Source organism: Rhinoraja longicauda, chromosome 7 (genome assembly GCF_053455715.1).
Source record: "Rhinoraja longicauda isolate Sanriku21f chromosome 7, sRhiLon1.1, whole genome shotgun sequence".
NCBI classification, from domain to species: domain Eukaryota; kingdom Metazoa; phylum Chordata; class Chondrichthyes; order Rajiformes; family Arhynchobatidae; genus Rhinoraja; species Rhinoraja longicauda.
The window spans coordinates 1,997,634-2,019,557 of NC_135959.1; the positions used below are offsets into that span (position 1 = coordinate 1,997,634).

At 49.2% G+C, this 21,924-nt stretch overlaps 1 protein-coding gene across 1 annotated transcript in view; it reads left to right on the forward strand.

Annotated features, from left to right (window-relative positions):
* The window catches only part of inppl1a (inositol polyphosphate phosphatase-like 1a), a 154,501-nt gene that overhangs the window by 63,690 nt on the left and 68,887 nt on the right, over positions 1–21,924 (forward strand). Inside the window, exons 2-5 of the mRNA XM_078401971.1 lie at positions 6,386–6,449; positions 7,378–7,528; positions 9,441–9,549; positions 20,359–20,499. Of these exons, the coding sequence (XP_078258097.1) occupies positions 6,386–6,449; positions 7,378–7,528; positions 9,441–9,549; positions 20,359–20,499 (465 nt within the window). The remainder of the gene's footprint in view (positions 1–6,385; positions 6,450–7,377; positions 7,529–9,440; positions 9,550–20,358; positions 20,500–21,924) is intronic.

A 21,924-nucleotide genomic window follows, 5' to 3' on the forward strand; every position in this document is an offset into this window, starting at 1 on the left:
CTTTCAACCAAAATGTCGAAACTTCCTGTAATGGGGGTGAGCAGATCGACACGCAATGCACCAGCTTGCATGCGATACTCCATTTCAACACCATGTTCATTGCCGTTTCTTTTTACCACCTTCCAGTCGGGTTCTGTCCCAAAGATGCAGCACAGAAGCAGGCCCTTCGGCCCACCATGCTCGTTCTGATGATCAGGCAGCGATCCCTCCTCATTCCATTCACCAGCAACTGATTTACAATCTTCAATGCCATGGCAATTTAAGTGCTCCACTGCTTACATCTTAAAGGCTGTGAGTGTGTCTGCCTCGTTCACTTCCTCAGAAGGCACACAAATTGTGTGCAGTTTTGGTCTCCAAATTTGAGGAAGAAAATTCTTGCTATTGAGGGAGTTCAGCGTAGGTTCACCAGGTTAATTACCAGGATGGCGGGACTGTCGTATGTTGAAAGAATGGAGCGACTGGGCTTGTATACACTGGAATTTAGAAGGATGAGAGGGGATCTTATTGAAATATATGATTACTAGACCAAGTGGACCCATTGGGCCCAAACCTCTCCTGCATTGGTGTAGCACCCTCTCCTACCCCCCCTCCCCCTCCCCCTTCTCCCTCCCCCTCCCTCCCCCTCCCCCTCCTCCCTCCCTCCACCCCCCTGCCCCTTCCCCTCCCCCTCCCTCCATCCCTCTCCCTCCACCCCCCTCCCCTTCCTCTCTCTCCCTCCCCCTCCCCCCACTCCATTCCCCCTCCCTCTCTCCCTCCCCACCCCCCCTGCCCCTCCCCCCACTCCATTCCCCTCAACCCCCTTATCCCCCTCCCTCCCCCTCACAGATTAATAAGGGGTGGGCCATTTAGAACGGAGATGAGGAAAAACTTTTTTACCCAGAGAGTTGTGAATCTGTGGAATTCTCTGCCTCAGAAGGCAGTGGAGGCAGATTCTCTGGATTTTCAAGAGAGAGTTATATAGAGCTCTTAAAGATAGCGGGGACAAGGGATATGGGGAGAAAACAGGATCGGGGTACTGATTGTGGATGATTAGCCATGATCATATTGAATGGTGGTGTTGGCGCGAAGGGCCGAATGGCCTCCTGCACCTATTGTCTATTGTCTATTGTGGAGGAATGGGTGATGTTTAAGGTCGAGCCTCTTCTTCTCCCAAACATCACCCATTCCTTCTCTCCAGAGATGCTGCCCGTTCCGCTGAGTTTCTCCAGCATTTTGTGTCTATCAATCCCATAATGACCGATTTATTAAAATGTGGCTGTGTGTCTTGTTGCTTTTTACTTAGTATGGCTGTATGGTGACTCAAATTTCACTGTACCTTAATCTTGAATCTTGAATGGTTTGTGACTGGGTTCAAACATTGACATTAATTTTTAAACCAAAAATGCCGCCGACAAGTACTAAAGTTTTTCATTTATGTCTAACCGTTTGGAATGCAGTTGGAAGATTGGGAAATTTAACGTGAATGTTTGGCGGGTTTATTTAGTGAGTAAGGTCTGGTCTCTGGCTGAGTTGAATTCCTCTGAGCCTGGCGCACTCACCCGTAAGCCTTGTGGTGGGATAAGGGAAAGGGGAAGGAAAAGCCGTGACGAAGCAGTGTGTAACAGAACTGGATTTGATGATTGAAGCACAGTTGAGCAAGACATCAAGCAGACTGGGCCTGCGGTCATCCTGTTAAGCAACTTCAGTTTAGTTTAGATTATTGCCACGTGTATTGAGGTACAGTGAAAAGCTTTTGTTGCGTGCTAACCAGTCAGCAGAAAGACAATACATGGTTATCAAGTCATTTACAGTGTATAGATTCATGATAAGGGAATAATGTTTAATGCAAAGTAAAGCTAGTAAAGTACGATAAAAGATAGTCTGAGGGTTCCTGATGTGGTAGATAGTAGTTCAGATCCAGCACCAGAGTTTTAATGTTAAGAGTTGGAGGCTGTCCTGGAATTTGTCAGAATCTTTTGATCAACATTGCTGTTGGAAATTAGTGGGTGAGACAGCATCTGTGGAAGGAAAGCACAGACAACAATTGCAATCGATTTTAGAAACATAAAAGATAGGTGCAGGAGGAGGCCATTTGGCCCTTCGAGCCAGCACCACCATTCATTGTGATCATGGCTGATCATCCACAATCAGTAACCCGTGCCTGCCATCTCCCCATATCCCTTGATTCCGCTAGCCCCTAGAGCTCTATCTAACTCTCTTTTAAATTCATCCAGTGAATTGGCATCCACTGCCCTCTGTGGCAGATAATTCCACAAATTCACAACTCTCTGACTGAAAAAGTTTTTCCTCATCTCCGTTTAAAATGGCCTACCCCTTATTCTTAAACTGTGGCCCTTTGTTCTGGACTCCCCCAACATTGGGAACATGTTTCCTGCCTCTAACGTGTCCAACCCCTTAATAATCTTATACGTTTCGATAAGATCCCCTCTCATCCTTCTAAATTCCAGTGTTCACAAGCCTAGTCGCTGCAGTCTTTCAGCATATGACAGTCCCGCCATTCCGGGAATTAACCTAGTAAACCTAAGCTGCACGCCCTCAATAACAAGAATATCCTTCCTCAAATTTGGAGACCAAAACTGCACACAGTACTCCAGGTGCGGTCTCACTAGGGTCTCACTAATTTTCTGTCGTTATGTTTACTATTGCAACGTTGAGGAAATATGTCGGCCGGTACATCAACAGGAGAGGCGTAGAGGGATATTGGCCAAACACAGGCAGATTGGACTAGTGTAAATGGGGCATGTTGGTCGGTGCGGGCAAGTTGGGCCGATGGGCCAGTTTCTACGCAGCGGGTGCCTGGAATGCGATGGCATGTGTGGTGGTGGAGGCAGATACGATAGTGGCCTGGAAGAAGCTTTCAGATAGGAACATGGATCTAGAGGGATATGGATGACGTGCGGGCACATAAGATGTTTATCTTGGTATCATGTTCGGCTTGGACATTGTGGGCTGAAGAACCTGTTCCTGAGCTGTACTGTTTTATCGGAGGTAGACACAAAATGTTGGAGTAACTCAGTGGGTCAGGCAGCATCTCGGGAGAGAGGGAATGGGTGACGAGACCCGAAACGTCACCCATTCCTTCCCTCCCGAGATGCTGCCTGACCCGCTGAGTTACTCCAGCATTTTGTATCTACATCCGATTTAAACCAGCATCTGCTTAATTTTTTCCTACACTGTACTGTTTTATGTTCTACGTGAAATAGTTTGGATGTTTTTGTGAGGACTGGAATAACATCAAAGACAACATTGCCTCCTAATGTAAATGGGAGGTTAGGAGAAGGCACCAGTAAATGGGGATTTAGGGGAGGGCACCAGTAAAAGGGGAATTAGGAGAGGGCACCAGTAAATGGGGAATTAGGGGAGGGCACCAGTAAATGGGGATTTAGGGGAGGGCACCAGTAAATGGGGATTTAGGGGAGGGCACCAGTAAATGGGGATTTAGGGGAGGGCACCAGTAAATGGGGAATTAGGGGAGGGCACCAGTAAATGGGGATTTAGGGGAGGGCACCAGTAAATGGGGATTTAGGGGAGGGCACCAGTAAATGGGGATTTAGGGGAGGGCACCAGTAAATGGGGATTTAGGAGAGGGCACCAGCAAATAGGGAAATTAGGGGAGGTCTAAGAGAATATGGATAGGCGAAATTTCTGGTTGGGACCCTTCTTTCAAGCTTGAAAGAGTTCAGAAAAGATTTACGAGGATGTTGCCAGGACTAGAGGGTGTGAGCTACAGGGAGAGGTTGAGCAGGCTGGGTCTCTATTCCATGGAGCGCAGGAGGATGCGGGGAGATCTTATAGAGGTGTACAAAATCATGAGAGGAATAGATCGGGTAGATGCACAGAGTCTCTTGCCCAGAGTAGGTGAATCGAGGACCAGAGGGCATAGGTTCAAGGTAAAGGGGAAAAGATTTAATAGGAATCCGAGGGGTAACTTTTTCCACACAGAGGATGGTGGGTGTACGGAACAAGCTACGAGAGGAGCTAGTTGAGGCTGGGACTATCGCATTATTTAAGAAACAGTTGGACAGGTACATGGATAGGACAGGTTTGGAGGGATATGGACCAAGCGCAGGCAAGTGGGATTAGGGTAGCTGGGACATTGTTGGCCGGTGTGGGCGAGTTGGGCCAAAGGGCCTGTTTCCACACTGTATCACTCTATGACTATGACTCAATTTTTTTATTCGGCTCTTGATCTTTAATGCATTTTAACTTTACAGCCACTAAATGGTACTCTCTTTCACTGATGCACTCCATCTCTTTCTTCAGACTGATGGCCCTGGTCTCCTGCACAGTGACACTGTTTGTCCTAACCCTAGTATTATAACGACAACTTTCATAAGGTCATAAGTCATAGGAGCAGAATTAGGCCATTCGGCCCCTCGTCTACTCCACCATTCAATCATGGCTGATCTATGTGTCCCTCCTAACCCCATTTTCCTGCCTTCTCCCCATAACCCCTGACACCCGTACTAATGAAGAATCTCTATATCTCAGCTTTACAAATATCCATTGACTTGGTCACCTCAGCTTTCTATGGCAATGAATTCCACAGATTCACCACCCTCTGACTAAAGAAATTCCTCCTCATCTCCTTACTAAAGAAACGTCCCACCGGTTCCGCGCCGACCAGCGATCCCTGCACACTAACACTACCGAAAGCGGGTCTCCGGCGCTGCATTCGCTGTAAGGCAGCAACTCTACCTCTGCGTGATTTTGGCATTGTGTTCGGCATGGACATTGTGGGTTAAAGTACCTGTTCTCAGACTGTCTAACCTGTTCAATGGTTTTTTTCTCATGGGATCTGGGCATTTGTGACGGGGGTGACATTTATTCCCATCTCTTGTTGCCCGTGTAAAGGCTATGGTGCGTTGAGTTGCCGCATTCTCAGTTTGGTTCCCCCTGAGTACCATCGTGTCAGAGCTCCAAGAGGTAGACCCAATGATGATGAAGATATGAGTCTCGAAGTTGGAAGGTCATGTTACAGTTGTATAAGACGTTCTGGGCACCGTTATAGGACAGGTGTTGTCAAGCTGGAAAGGGTGTAGCAAAGATTAATGAGGATGTTGCCAGGTCTGGAGGGTGTGAGCTATAGGGAGAGGTTGAGCAGGCTGGGACTCTATTACATGGAGCGCAGGAGGATGAGGGGAGATCTTATAGAAGTGTACAAAATCACGAGAGGAATAGATCGGGTAGATGCACAGAGTCTCTTGCCCAGAGTAGGGGAATCGAGGACCAGAGGATATAGGTTCAAGGTGAAGGGGAAAAGATATAATAGGAATCTGAGGGGTAACTTTTTCACACAAAGGGTGGTAGGTGTATGGAACAAGCTGCCAGAAGAGGTAGTTGAGGCTGGGACTATCCTAACGTTTAAGAAACAGTTAGACAGGTACATGGATAGGACAGGTTTGGAGGGATATGGACCAAATGCAGGCAGGTGGGACTAGTGTAGTTGGGATATTGTTGGCCGGTGTGGGCAAATTGAACCGTTTCCACACTGCATCACTCTATGGCTCTTTCTCTAAAAGGACACAAAATGCTGGAGTAACTCAGCGGGTCAGGCAGCATCTGTGGAGAACATGGATAGGTGATGTTTCACAGAGTGCTGGAGTAACTCAGCGGGTCAGGCAGCATCTGTGGAGAACATGGATAGGTTTTGGGTCGGGACCCTTCAGACTTGAGTCAATGAGCTGCAGTAAGCAGACACTGTTTACGTAAGCAGATGCTTAGAAGCAAACTTCGAGCTCATTAATTTGCTCAATGAAGCAGGCAACGGAGTGAGTTTGTCATTTGACATTCACCAAGTAAAACCCACGCTGTATGACTCTATGACTATGTTTGCAAGTCGGTCAAGATGTGTAGCATGGGGATAACTTCCGATTGCAGATCACACGAGCTGACCACCTCCTGTGTAAGAGAGGACTGAGTTCAGAATGTGGTACTGAAGGAAGATTGATAGAGGTAGACACAAAATACTGGAGTAACTCAGCGGGTCAGGCAGCATCTTGGGAGAGAAGGAGTGGGTGACGTTTCGGGTCGAGACCCTTCTCACGATCCGAAACGTCACCCATTCCTTCTCTCCCGAGATGCTGCCTGACCCGCTGAGTTACTCCAGCATTTTGTGTCTACCTTCGATTTATATCAGCATCTGCAGTTTTTTCTCTATAGAAGATTGATAGACCACAGATGGCAAGCACTGTGCCTGTAATGGAGGGATATCGGTCAAATGTGGGTTTATGGGACTAGCTTAGATGGGGCAGGGTGGTCAGCATGGCTGGGTCGGGCCGAAGGGCCTGTTTCCATGTATGATTCTATAACTCTAATAGCATTGAACTTAATATCTGACCAGTTTAAATGGTAAATATTCTCCTTTTATTCTTGTCTGCTCCAGGTTTCAAAAACACGTGCATACGTACAGGATCTTACCCGATGAAGATGATTTCCTGGCAGTGCAGGTAAGAGGAAGAAGACCCGTGTATGTGATGTAGACACAAAGCTCTGCAGATGCTGGTTTAAAAAGAAAAGACACAAAGTGCTGGAGTAACTCGGCATCTCGGGAGAATGTGGACAGAGGCGATGTTTTGGGGTCGGGACACTTCTTGTGACGGATTGTGGTGGTGGGGGGAGATGAGAGGCAGGACAAAGTCTAGCAAGTGATAGGTGGATACAGGTGAGATCACATACTGACGTGCTTGGATTACAGCCCAGTGACCTGCTGGACACTTGCACAATGCACCTTGAGCAGAAACACAAAGTGCGTGAGGAACTCAGCGATTCAGACAGCATCCATGTTTTAGTTTAGTTTAGAGATGCATCTAAGGTTGCCAACTGTCCCGTATTAGCCAGGACATCCCGTATTCTGGGCTAAATTGGTTTGTCTCGTACGGGACCGCCCTTGTCCCGTATTAGGCCTGGGAGGGGCGCTGTAAGCTCGGACGCTGTAGGCCCAGATGCTCTAGGCCCGGGTGCTCTAGGCCCAGGCACTGTATATTTTTACATTTACCAAGCCAACTAACCTACAAAGCTGTACGTCTTGGTAGTGTGGGAGGAAACCGAAGATCTCAGAGAAAACCCACGCAGGTCACGGGGAGAACGTACAAACTCCGTTCAGACAACGCACGTAGTCGGGATCGAACCCGGGTCTCCGGTGCTGCATTCGCTGTAAGGCAGCAACTCTACCGCTGCGCCACTTTGACCGCCCAAATTATCCCAGTGTATGTCGGATAGTATTAGTGTTCGGGGATCGCTGGTCGGCGTGGACTCGTTGGGCCAAAGGGCCTGTTTCCGCGCTCTATCTCTAAACTAAACTAAACTTTGTGTTGATCATGGGTGTATTGTAGTCGCGTGCACCGAGACACAATCTTGTGCTTTCCATTGAAACAGACTTCGCAAGGGGTGCAGGTGAGGAGATTCAAAACCCTGAATGAGCTGATCACGTCCTACCTGCAGCCAAACCAGGGCCTGGTCAGCACCCTGCTCTATGTGGTGGAGAGGGAGGACAAGAAGGAGACGGCAGACGACAAGGATTACTCAGGTAACTTTCAACGTCCTTGGAGTGTGGGAGGAAACCGAAGATCTCAGAGAAAACCCACGCGATCACGGGGAGAACGTATAAACTCCGTAAAGACAGCACCTGTAGTCACGATCGAACCCGAGTCTCCGGCACCGCAAGCGCTGTAAGGCAGCAACTCTACCGCTGCGCCACTGTGCCGCCCCAATGGCTAGTCCCATTTGTGTACATTTGGCCCAAGTTCCCTCTAAACCCCCCCTATCAAATGATTTTTGATAGTCGTAATTGTACCCACCTTTGGAGCTTCGTCCGGCATCTCATTCCAGATACAGACTACCCTCTGAATAAAACAATTGCCCCTGACGTCCCTCTTAAATGCCTGCCCTCATGTCATAAGCCTACGGCCTCTACTTTTAGTGTCCTCTATCCTGGACAAAAGACTGCAAGTTAGACACACAATGCTGGAGTAACTCAGCGGGTCAGGCAGCATCTGGGAGAGAAGGAATGGGTGACTTTTCTGGTCGAGTCCCCTCTTCAGACTGAACAGTTTGATCAGTCTGAAGAAGGGTCTCAACCCGAAACGCCACCCATTTCTTCTCTCCCGAGATGCTGCCTGACTCGCTGAGTTACTCCAGCATTGTGTGTCGACCTTTGGTTTTAACCAGCATCTGCAGTTTTTTTTCCTACACAAAAGACTGCAAGCATTGCTTGTCAATTCCAACGCCTTGTCAATTGCAATGAGCTCTGCTGTGTAACTAGCAGCCTGTGTTCTCAAAGAGACAGTCCGCTCGAGGCAAAATCCATTCTCAATGGAACTGTACGAAGGAGGGTTTACTGTACAGGTGCTACCCCGACGTACGATGCTGCGACTTCCGATATTTTGGCTTTACGATGGTGCAAAATCCATGTGCATTCGTTAGAAACCGTACTTGAATTTTGGGCTTTCCCCGGACTTGCAGACCTCCGCCGGCCAGCCCGTTATCTCCTCTGCCCGACCACAAGATCAACATTACCCACCGCACCGTCACTCAAACGGCCCCCTAGTTAGCGTGGAGGCTTCTGGGAGCATTAAATGCATTTTACACTTACGATATTTTCGGTTTAATTTGGGTTTGTCGGAACGTAACCCCATCTTGAGTTGAGGAGCACCAATCTTTTTTTTTTGTTGCATTGATGGTTCCTTTGAATAGTATATGAATTGTCCTTTGAACATATGATAAATTTACTGTTATTAGTGAAAGAATGTGCACTCTCACCAACTCTCATCATATACGACATTATCATTTCACCATGTCATGGAGTCATAGAGTGATACAGCGTGGAAACAGGCCCTTCGGCCCAACTCGCCCACACCGGCCAACAATGTCCCAGCTACCCTAGTCCCACTTGCCTGCGTTTGGTCCATATCCCTCCAAACCTGTACCTGTCCATGTACCTGTCCAACTGTTTCTTAAACGATGGGATAGTCCCAGCCTCAACTACCTCCTCCGGCAGCTCGTTCCATACACCCACCAACCTCTGTGTGGAAAAGTTACCCCTTGGATTCCAATTCAATCTTTTCCCCTTCACCTTGAACCTATGTCCTCTGGTTCTCGATTACCCTACTCTGGGCAAGAGACTCTGTGCATCTACCCGATCTATTCCTCTCATGATTTTGTACACCTCTATAAGATCTCCCCTCATCCTCCTGCGCTCCATGGAATAGAGACCCAGCCTGCTCAACCTCTCCCTGTAGCTCACACCCTCTAGTCCTGGCAACATCCTCGTAAATCTTCTCTGAACCCTTTCAAGCTTGGCAATATCTTTCCTATAACGCGGTGCCCAGAACTGAACGCAATATTCTAAATGCGGCCTCACCAACATCTTCTACACTTTGTCCATTCACAGTGGACGTTGTACCTTGTCGAGTTGCTGTCACTGGTTTCTCCTTCTGTAGATGGTGAAGATGACAAGCCACCGCTGCCCCCCCGCTCCGGCTCCACCAGCTTCACCGGCAGCACCAGTCCCTGCCTCTCCCCAGTGGCACAGGACGGCACAGCAGAGAGGTAACTTTAGTTTACAGATACAGTGCGGAAACAGACCATTTCAGCCCAGCGGGCCCGCACCGACCAGCGATCTCCCCGCACACTAACACTACCCTACACCCACTCGGGACAATTTCACACTCGCCAAGCCAATTAACCTACAAACCTGTACGAATTTGGAGTGTGGGAGGAAACGGAAGATCGGGAGAAAACCCACGCAGGTCACGGGGAGAACGTACAAACTCCGTACAGACAGCGCCCGTAGTCGGGATGGAACACGGGTCTCCGGCGCTGCATGCGCTGTAAGGCAGCAATTCTACCGCTGTGCCACCGTGCTGCCCCAGTAAGGCAGCAACATAGAAACATAGAAAATAGGTGCAGGAGTAGGCCATTCGGCCCTTCGAGCCTGCACCGCCATTCAATATGATCATGGCTGATCATCCAACTCAGTATCCTGTACCTGCCTTCTCTCCATACCCTCTGATCCCTTTAGCCACAAGGGCCACATCTAACTCCCTCTTAAATATAGCCAATGAACTGGCCTCAACTACCCTCTGTGGCAGAGAATTCCACAGATTCACCACTCTCTGTGTGAAAAAAAACTTTCTCATCTCGGTCCTAAAAGACTTCCCCCTTATCCTTAAACTGTGACCCCTTGTTCTGGACTTCCCCAACATCGGGAACAATCTTCCTGCATCTAGCCTGTCCAGCCCCTTAAGAATTTTGTGGCCAAACCCACCGGGGACTGACTGACTGTGCAAGTGAGGATGTCTCAGCAATGGGTTCTCGCACAGGGATGGCGATAGTTTAGTTATAGACATACTGCGTCGATCCAAGACCGCAACAAAATTGCAGAGAATAAGCAAGTTTGGTATCTCGCTTCTTTAGACTTCTGAAGAAGGGTCTTGACCCGAAACGTCACCCATTCCTTCTCTCCTGAGATGCTGCCTGACCCGCTGCATTACTCCAGCACTGTGTGTCTACCTTCGATTTAAACCAGCATCTAGAGTTTGAAGGGAGGTGGGCAGAAACAGTTTCCCATTGCAAATGTACAGTTGTGGCTGTCACACACACTCTGCATCCACTTATTCAGGTGAGACGTGCTAGTCCCACAGCCCAAAGGTGCACAAATGCACATGGCTTTGCCCCCTAACATATAAAACAAAATAAATAACAAAGTCAATCAAATGTTAATTCAAAGAGGGTCCTGTAAGCATGTCCATTACATACCGGTCGGTACAAGTTACAATGCAAAAGAAAATCGTCACGATCTCGCTCACTCACCGAAGCAGAAAGCCATAAAACCTACAAAATCATTGTGGTTCTGTACAAATTAACCATAAATAATGCTCCGGCTCCGGTTTCAACATACTAGGAGCATGGAGAACCAGCTGGGAACAGACATCGCCACCTCCTCAATTCACTGTCGCACCCAACACCACAGCCCCACCCGGCTCGGACACGCCCCCGCAAAGAGTGGGTTGCCCTGAACCGGCTCCGCACAGGGGTCGGCCGGATCAACGCCAACATGCATCGTTGGGGGTTGCGTCCATCAGCAGCCTGCGTGTGTGGAGCAGACCAGCAAACAGCGCAGCACGGCATGTCCGACTGCACTGTCCTTATTTCATATTTCATATTTCAGATACAGCGCGGAAACAGGCCTTTTCAGCCCACCAAGTCCGCGCCGCCCAGTGATCCCCGCACACTAACACTATCCTACACACACTAGGGACAATTTTTTACATTTACCCAGTCAATTAACCTACAAACCTGTACGTCTTTAGGACGGATGGATGTCGACAAAATCGGAAGGAAGGATAGTCGACAAAAGTCGACTTATAGGAAGGATGTCGACAAAATGGAGAGGGTACAGAGGAGATTTACTAGAATGTTGCCTGGGTTTCAGCACTTAAGCTACAGAGAGAGGTTGAACAGGTTGGGTCTTTATCCTTTGGAGCGTAGAAGGTTGAGGGGGGACTTGATAGAGGTTTTTAAAATTTTGAGAGGGACGGACAGAGTTGACGTGGGTAGGCTTTTCCCTTTGAGAGTGGGGAAGATTCCAACAAGGGGACATAGCTTCAGAATTGAGGGACAAAAGTTTAGGGGTAACATGAGGGGTAACTTCTTTACTCAGAGGGTGGTGGCTGTATGGAATGGGCTTCCGGTGGAAGTGGTGGAGGCAGGCTCGATTTTATTATTTAAGAGTAAATTGGATAGGTATATGGATAAGAGGGGATTAGAGGGTTATGGTCTGAGTGCAGGTAGATGAGACTAGGTCAGGGAGAGTGGTCGGCGTGGACTGGTAGGGCCGGACGGGCCTGTTTCCGTGCTGTAGTTGTTATACGGTTATTATATGGTCTTTGGAGTGTGGGAGGAAACCGAAGATCTCGGAGAAAACCCACGCAGGTCACGGGGAGAACGTACAAACTCCTTACAGTACAGCACCCGTAGTCAGGATCGAACCTGAGTCTCCGGCGCTGCATTCGCTGTAAGGCAGCAACTCTACCGCTGCGCCACCGTGCCCCTGGTGGAGGGGTAGACCTCACGGCCCTCGACAACAGCACATTGCACTGGCTACAGCGCCTGGAGGGCGTTACAAACGCAAGAAGAAGTCCATAAATACACCTAGTTAATAGTTTTGAAAGCAGTATTTCTTTACCTTGAAGAAGCAAAACTGGTAAATACGGATGAAACGCGGGTCTGTATACAGGCAGCAGCTCAGCCGGCCGGTATGTTTAGCACAAGTGACCTATGAACTGCGCATGCGTGGTCGAGATACTACGTATTGTGGATGCTAGCCGACAGCCAACAAAGGAGCATTGTGGGCTACATCCTACCTTGATCCTTGATCAACTTCAGGGTTCAAGTAAAGCATTCTTTCATTCATTCATTCATCATCGTTACTTTTCTTTTTGCATATCTCCATTCTGAAGAAGGGTCCCGACACGAAACGTCACCCATTCCTTCTCTCCAGAGATGCTGCCTATCCCTCTGAGTTACTCCAGCATTTTGTAACTATCTTCGGTTTAAACCAGCATCTGCAGTTCCTTCCTGCAATCTTTCATTCATTTGTTCTATATCTCTCTCTGTATCACAGGGTCTATGTCTCTGTATCACAGGGTCTATGTCTCTGTATCACAGGGTCTATGTCTCTTGTTTCCCTTTCCCCTGACTCTCAGTCCAAAAAGGTAACACAAACCAAAATGTCGCCAATTCCTTTTCTCCAGATATGCTGCCCGACCTGCTGAGTTACTCCAGCTTTTTGTGTCTACCAATTCCAGCATCTGCATGGATGAAATTAGGCCATTCAACTCATCGAGTCTATTCCACCATTCATACATACGTAGACAATAGGTGCAGGCGTAGGCCATTCGACCCTTCGAGCCAGCACCGCATTCAATGTGATTATGGCTGATCATCCACAATCAGTACCCCGTTCCTGCCTTCTCCCCATACCCCTTGATTCCGCTAGCCCTAAGAGCTAAATCTAACTCTCTTTTGAATGCATCCAGTGAATTGGCCTCCACTGCCCTCTGAGGCAGAGAATTCCACAGATTCACAACTCTCTGACTAAAAAAGTTTTTACATGTTTCAATAAGATCCCCTCTCATCCTTCTAAATTCCAGTGAATACAAGCCCAGTCCCTCCATTCTTTCATCATATGACAGTCCCGCCATCCCGGGAATTAACCTGGTGAACCTACGCTAAACTGCCTCAATAGCAAGAATGTCCTTCAATCATGGCTGATCTATCTTCCCCTCTCAACCCCATTCTCCTGCCTTCTCCCCATAACACCTTATTGGCCCAATCTTATTCTTCTGCCACCTTCACTCATTTATCTGGCTTCCCTCTGAATTAAAGACGTTTGTGCTGTCCCAGTTAGGGTTGCCAACTGTCCCGTAATAGCCGGGGCATCCCGTATTTTGGGCTAAATTGGGTTGTCCCGTACGGGACCGCCCTTGTCCCGTATTAGACCCGGGGTGTGCTGTAGGCCAAGACGCTGTAGGCCAGGACGCTGTAGGCCCGGACGCTGTAGGCCAGGAAGCTGTAGGTCCGGACGCTGTAGGCCTGGACACTGTTGGCCTGGACATTGTAGGCCTGGACATTGTAGGCCCGGAAGCCCAGGCGCCGCCTAACGGAGGTTAGGGCCCGGGCGGCCGCCCTTGGTGGAGCGGGAGCATTTGGCCGCTGGCTGGGTGAGGTCATGTGGGGGGCGGGGTGGTGACGTCACCTTGTCCCAGTGCAGTCTATTTTTGGGAAGACCAGCGTTTCGTTCTGATGTTAAAAGGGGAAGAGCAGCTGTCCCTGAGGGCCGCAAGTTGTCATGGCTTTGCACGGTGGTGTAACAAGTATGTTGAGTCTTGAACAATACTGCATTAAACAGGAAGCCCAGGGTTCAATCTCAATCTGCTTCACTGCAGTACATCCAAATCATTCACAAGTTCACAAGTTACAGGAGTAGAATTAGGCCATTCGGCCCATCGAGTCCACTCCGCCATTCAATCGTGGCCGATCTCTGCCTCCTAATCCCATTTTCCAACCTTCTCCCCATAACCCTTGACACCCGTTCTAATCAAGAATTTGGCTATCTCTGCCTTAAAAATATCCACTGACTTGGCCTCCACAGCCCTCTGTGGCAATGAGTTCCACAGATTCACCACCCTCTGACTAAAGTAGTTCCTCCTCATTTTCTAAAAGAGCTCCCTTTAATTCTGAGGCTGTGCCCTCTGGTCCTAGACTCTCCCACCAGTGGAAACATCCACTCTTATCTATGCCTTTCATTATTCTGAAAGTTTCAATGAGGTCTCCACTCGACCTTCTTAACTCCAGCGAGTACAGGCCCAGTGCTGTGAAACGCTCATCATAGGTTAACCCACTCATTCCTGGGATCGTTCTTGTAAACCTCCTCTGGACCCTCTCCAGAGCCAGCACGTCCTTCCTCAGATATGGGGCCCAAATCTGCTCACAGTACTCCACATGTGGCCTGACCAGCGCCTTGTAGAGCCTCAGTATCACATCTCTGTTTTTGTATTCCACTCCTCTTGATATATATTATTACAGGTTATATCTTTATGATAAAATATCCAGGGAGGGTGGACTCTTATTAGTACCTGGGTGTCTACCTCAATAATAAATTGGACTGGGCCGAAAACACCGATGCGCTGTACAAAAAGGGCCAGAGCAGACTTTATCTGCTGAGGAGACTCAGGTCCTTTGGAGTGCAGGGGGCCACTCCTAAGGACCTTCTACAACACGGTGGTTGCATCGGCCATTTTCTATGGAGTGGTCTGCTGGAGCAGCAGCATCTCAGCGGTGGAAGGGAAGAGACTCGACAAGCTGGTCAGGAAGGCCATCTCTGTCCTGGGTTGCCCCCTCGACAGTGCAGGCGGTGGGAGAGAGGAGGATGATGGCAAAGTTAACATCGCTGCTGGACAACGACAACGACTGGACAGGACACTGTCACTGCACTGAGTAGCTCCTTCAGTGACAGACTCCTTCACCCCAAGTGTGTGAAGGACAATAGACAATAGTCAATAGATAATTGGTGCAGGAGGAGGCCATTCGGCCTCTCGAGCCAGCACCGCCATTCAATGTGATCATGGCTCAATCAGTACCCCGTTCCTGCCTTCTCCCCATACCCCCTGACTCCGCTATCCTTAAGAGCTCTATCTAGCTCTCTCTTGAATGCATTCAGAGAATTGGCCTCCACTGCCTTCTGAGGCACAGAATTCCACAGATTCACAACTCTCTGACTGAAAACGTTTTTCCTCATCTCCGTTCTAAATGGCCTACCCCTTATTCTTAAACTGTGGCCCCTTGTTCTGGACTCCCCCAACACTGGGAACATGTTTCCTGCCTCTAAGGTGTCCAACCCCTTAATAATCTTATATGTTTCGATAAGTTCCCCTCTCATCCTTCTAAATTCCAGTGTATACAAGCCTAGTCGCTCCAGTCTTTCAACATATGACAGTCCCGCCCTTCCAAGGAGAGATATAGGAGGTCCTTCCTTCCCGCTGCTGTGAGACTGCACAACCAGCACTGCTCCCAGCAGACGAGCCAACAGTAACAGTTAAGGAATACACAGTAAACTGATGACAATTTATCCTTGTCTTTACTTTTACTTTTATTTATAATGAATGATCTCTTGCTATCCACTTTGCTGCTGTAACACTGTAAATCTCCCCTTTGTGGGACGAGTAAAGGAATATATTATTATTATTATATTATGTCAGCACCTTGGCAACTGATAATGATCCTCCGAAGGTTGAAACTACAGTTGTGATACTGCAGTTCAAAGTAACAACTCCTCCAGCAGTAAACTCTGCCCTTTGGATGCAGTCTTGCCTCAAAGTAGGAGGATTGTAGATTCAGACCACGCTATGTGACACAAATGGGAGAAGTGTAGAAAGGAATTACAGATGCCGGTCTTTACTGAAGATAGACGCAAAGTGCTGGAGTAACTCAGCACGGAATCAGGCCTTTCAGCCCACCGAGTCCGTGCCTGCAAAAAAATGAAAACTGAGGGAGAAGAGGAATCTTGCGGCAAGTAAGAATCTGCTTTTTAAAGGACAAAGGATTTAAAAAATCGGTGGGAAGAGAATTTGTGGAATTCTCTGCCACAGAGGCAGTGGAGGCCGATTCACTGGATGAATTTAAAAGAGAGTTAGATAGAGCTCTAGGGGCTAGTGGAATCAAGGGATATGGGGAGAAGGCAGGCACGGGTTACAGATTGTGGATGATCAGCCATGATCACAATGAATGGCAGTGCTGGCTTGTAGGGCCAAATGGCCTCCTCCTGCACCTATTTTCTATGTTTCTATATTTCTATGTAAGAAGTTAGAGTTGTAGTTTCAGAGTGTGAATTGTGGAGATGAGACGTTAGTGTGAAGCAGGCGTATGATGGGCTTAGCTGGATGTGTAGGAGAAAAAGCGGAGATGCTGGTTTAAATTGAAGGTAGACACACAATGCTGGAGTAACTCAGCAGACTTTTCTTTTATTTCTGTCCTGGGCCTCCTCCATTGTCAGAGTGAGGCCCAGCGCAAATTGGAGGAACAGCACCTCATATTTCGCTTGGGTAGTTTACACCCCAGCGGTATGAACATTGACTTCTCTAACTTCAGATAGTCCCTGCTTTCCCTCTCTCTCCATCCCCTCCCCCTTCCCAGTTCTCCCACTAGTCTTCCTGTCTCCAACTACATCCTATCTCTGTCCCGCCCCCTCCCCTGACTCTCAGTCTGAAGAAGGGTCTCGACCCGAAATGTCACCCATTCCTTCTCTCCAGAGATGCTGCCTGACCCGCTGAGTTACTCCAGCATTTTGTGTCCACCTTCGGCTAAGCTGGAGATAGCTTGCAGCAGATAAAAGAGAAGGTAGAGTAGCGGGGCGGCCTGTTGGCAGCGGCCGTGTTGAGAGGAGGTGCCGTGTGGAGGGAAAGTGCTTCTTGAGGCTTTGGCTGGAGAGGCTTTGGGGTGTGGGGCTGAGGGGAGAGGAGCGGACCTGCAAGATCCAGGGCAGCAGCAAGTAGGAAGCTTGGCGAAGGATTGTGAGATATGCAAAGGAGACACAATGTAGGATCCAGGCGATGTGCTACAGCTGTACGATGTAGGAGCTGGTGGACGTACCCCTTGGTCAATCATCCTTGCTATTGAGGCAGTGCAGCGTAGGTTCAATAGACAATAGACAATAGGTGCATGAGTAAGCCATTCGGCCCTTCGAGCCAGCACCACTATTCAATGTGATCACGGCTGATCATCCACAATCAGTACCCCGTTCCTGCCTTCTCCCCATACCCCCTGACTCCGCTATCCTTAAGAGCTCTATCTAGCTCTCTCTTGAAAGCATCCAGAGAATTGACCTCCACTGCCTTCTGAGGCAGAGAATTCCACAGATTCACAACTCTCTGACTGAAAAAGTCCCTCCTCATCTCCGTTCCAAATGGCTGACCCCTTATTCTTAAACTGTGGCCCCTGGTTCTGGACTCCCCCAACATTGGGAACATGTTTCCTGCCTCCAGAGTGTCCAACAAATATGTTTCAATAAGATTACCTCTCATCCCTCCAAACTCCAGTGTACACAAGCCCAGTCACTGCAGTCCTTCAACACATGACAGTCCAACCATCCCGGGAATCAACCTGGTGAACCTACGCTGCACTTCACATGGTTAATCGCCGGGAGGCGGGACTGCCATATGAGGAAAGATTGGAAAGACTGGGCTTGTATTCACTGGAGTTTAGAAGGATGAGAGGGGATCTTATAGAGACTTCTAAAATTGTGAAAGGACTGGACAAGCTAGATGCAGGAAAAATGTTCCCAACACGTTGGGGGAGTCCAGAACCAGGGGCCACACAGTCTAAGAATAAAGGGGAGGCCATTTAAAACTGAGGTGAGAAGAAACTTTTTCACCCAGAGAGTTGTGAATTTGTGGAATTCTCTGCCACAGAAGGCAGTGGAGGCCAATTCACTGGATGAATTTAAAGGAGAGTTAGATAGAGCACGAGGGGCTAGTGGAATCAAGGGGTATGGGGAGAAGGCAGGCACGGGTTACTGATTGTGGATGATCAGCCATGATCACAATGAATGGCGGTTCTGGCTCGAAGGACGGAATGGCCTCTTCCTGCTCCTATTGTCTATGTTTCTATGTTTCTGTCATGGTGACCACATCTGCAATAAAAGCTGGTTGATTGAAGACCTAAGACTGAAGGCGGACGGCCTGGGGACTGAGCTTCAAACGCTGAGGGACATCATGGACGGGGAGAACTACCTGGAGGCAGTTACGCCCGCTAGACTAACTGCTTCCAACGTGGTCCGTGGTGATGCGGAGTGTGTGGCCACTAGTGAGGCAGGCAGAGGAACAGAGGTGAGGACTGAGTTGGAGGACTGGAGGAAGGATGAGCAAACTGACCAGGGCACCGTGGTTCAGGGGGCCATTCCAGAGGGAACAGGGAAGAAGAATGCAGTTGTCATTGGTGCATAGTATAGACAGGGGCATCGACACTGCTCTCTGTCGCCAGGACCCTGCCTGGTGCCCGGGTTCAGGATATCTTGTCTGACCTGCAGAGAACTTGGAGTGGGAGGGGGAGAGATCCCGGTTGTCGTAGTCCGTGTGGGTGTCAATGATGTGGGTAGAACGAGGAAGGAGGTTCTGCTCAAGGAATTTGAGCAGCGAGGCTAATGGCATTTTGGCCTTCATAACAAGAGGAGTTGAGTATAGGAGCAAAGAGGTCCTTCTGCAGTTGGACAGGGCCCTAGTGAGACCACACCTGGAGTACTGTGTGCAGTTTTGGTCTCCAAATTTGAGGAAGGACATTCTTGCCATTGAGGCAGTGCAGCATAGGTTCACCAGGTTAATTTCCGGGATGGCGGGACTGTCATATGTTGAAAGACTGGAGCGACTGGGCTTGTACATTGGAATTTAGAAGGTAGACACAAAATGCTGGAGTAACTCAGCGGCTCAGGCAGCATCTCTGGAGATAAGGAATGGGTGACGTTTTGGGTCGAGACCCTTCTTCAGACTGATGTCAGGGAAAGGTGGGAATTTAGGATTAGAGGGGATCTTATTGAAACATATAAGATTATTAAGGGATTGGACACGTTAGAGGCAGGAAACATGTTCCCAATGTTGGGGGAGTCCAGAACAAGGGGCCACAGTTTCAGAATAAGGGGTAGGCCATTTACAACGGAGATGAGGAAAAACTTTTTCAGTCAGAGAGTTGTCAATCTGTGGAATTCTCTGCCTCAGAAGGCAGTGGAGGCCAATTCTCTGAATGCATTCAAGAGAGAGCTAGATAGAGCTCTTAAGGATAGCGAAGTTAGGGGGTATGGGGAGAAGGCAGGAACGGGGTACTGATTGAGAATGATCAGCCATGATCACATTGAATGGCGGTGCTGGCTCGAAGGGCCGAATGGCCTCCTCCTGCACCTATTGTCTATTGTCTATTGACCACCCTACCTCATCTAAGCTAGTCCCATAAACCCACATTTGACCGATATCCCTCCATTACAGGCACAGCGCTTGCCATCTGTGGTGTAGCATCGATACTCTGCACTCTATCAATCGTCTATAGAGAAAAAACTGCAGATGCTGATATAAATCGAAGGTAGACACAAAATGTTGGAGTAACTCAGCGGGTCAGGCAGCATCTCGGGAGTTTCGGATCGAGAGAAGGGACTCGACCCGAAACTTCACCCACTCCTTCTCTCCCAAGATGCTGCCTGACCCGCATGAGTTATTTCAGCATTTTGTGTCTACCTCTTTTGACCTGTCCTATCCATGTACCTGTCCAACTGTTTCTTAAACGATGCGATAGTCCCAGCTTCAACTACCTCCTCTGGCAGCTTGTTCCATACACCCACCACCCTCTGTGTGGAAAAGTTACCCCTCAGATTCCTATTAAATCTTTTCCCCTTCACCTTGAACCTATGTCCTCTGGTCCTCGATTCCCCTACTCTGGGTAAGAGACTCTGTGCATCTACCCTATCTATTCCTCTCGTGATTTTGTACACCTCTATAAGATCTCCCCTCATCCTCCTGCGCTCCATGGAATAGAGACCCAGCCTGCTCAACCTCTCCCTGTAGCTCACACCCTCTAGTCCTGGCAACATCCTCATGAATCTTTTCTGAAGGTTCTCCTTCCTCGTTGCACAGCGGGCTAGCCGAGCCTCGCGGGTGGGTTCCCGGTCGGCATGCGGCGCAGGTCCTCGACCCACAGCGGGAGAGCTGGACATCGCGGGTGTGTTCTCGGCCTTCTGTCCGGCCCCTCTGGTGGGTCTGGCCCCCGGCTTGCCTGCCCTTCCCTCCCCTGATCCTGTTGTCTTGTTCCTCCTTGCAGTGCCGCCAATGGAATGACCACCATGTCGCACGAATACCTGAAGGCAAGCTACGTGCTGGACCTGGAGGCCGTCAAGGCAGGAGCCACCACCCTCCCCCACCTCAACAAGGCGTTAGTGACATCCTGCAAGAGGCTCAACAGGTAGGCGTCGTGTCACGGTTATAGAACACACAGAAACGTTTCGGGCGGTCACGGTGGTGCAGCGGTAGAGTTGCCGCCTTACAGCGAATGCAGCGCCGGAGACCCAGGTTCCATCCCGACTACGGGCGCTGTCTGTGCGGAGTTTGTACGTTCTCCCCGTGACCTGCGTGGGTTTTCTCCGAGATCTTCGGTTTCCTCCCACACTCCAAAGACGTGCAGGATTGTAGGTTAATTGGCTGGGCAAATGTAAAAACTGTCCCTAGTGTGTGTGTAGGATAGTGTTAGTGTGCGGGGATCTCTGGTCGGCGCGGACCAGGTGGGCCAAAGGGGCCTCTCTCCCTCTCTCCCTCTCTCCCTCTCTCCCTCTCTCCCTCTCTCCCTCTCTCCCTCTCTCCTTCTCTCCCTCTCTCCCTCTCTCCCTCTCTCCCTCTCTCCCTCTCTCCTTCTCTCCCTCTCTCCTTCTCTCCTTCTCTCTCTCCCTCTCCCCTTTCTCTCTCCCCTTTCTCCCCCTCCAACCACCATTTCTCCTTTTTCTCCCCTTTCTCTCTCCCCCTTTCTCTCTCCCCCTTTCTCTCTCCCCTTTCTCTCTTGCTCTCTCCCCTTTCTCTTTCTCTCTCTCTCTCTCCCCCTCTCTCTCTCTTACTCTCTCTCGTTCTCTTTCACGCGCTGTCAGCCTTGTTCACTGCCTCCCCGCCCGGCTCTCTAAGTATGACGTTATTTCTAGTGCCCGGTCGTGGTGCGGTGGTTATGCGCTCAGTCTTATCACGGTGATCATCAGCACAAACACTACTTTTATCTCTCTCTTTACTCTTTTGCAGAGAAAGCTATCATTGATGTAAATAGGCCTTCCCGTAAGAGCTTTCTGGGGTTTGAGGGTGATAGTGTGTGAGATTGGCCATCTGTGAGGCAGAGTGAGCATGTTAGCTACCCTTATTATTGTTTAAATCTCTAAGCTAGGACATTCCTCTCCTTGTTTTCATTATTAAACAACAGAATTTAATACAGAGAAGTGTGAGGTGTTGCATTTTGGGATGTCGATCAAGGGCATGACCTGCACAGTGAATGGCAGGCCTCTGGGTAGTGTTGTAGAGCAGAGGGATCTAGGAGTGCAGGTGCATGGTTCCTTGAAGGTGGAGTCACAGGTAGATAAGGTGGTCAAAAAGGCTTTTGGCACTTTGGCCTTCATCAGTCAGAGTATTGAGTATAGAAGTTGGGAGGCCTCCCCTTTATCCTTAGACTGTGTGGCCCCTGGTTCTGGACTCCCCCAACATTGGTTCGATCCCGACTATGGGTGCTGTCTGTACAGAGTTTGTACGTTCTCCCCGTGACCTGCGTGGGTTTTCTCCGAGATCTTCGGTTTCCTCCCACACTCCAAAGACGTGCAGGATTGTAGGTTAATTGGCTGGGCAAATGTAAAAACTGTCC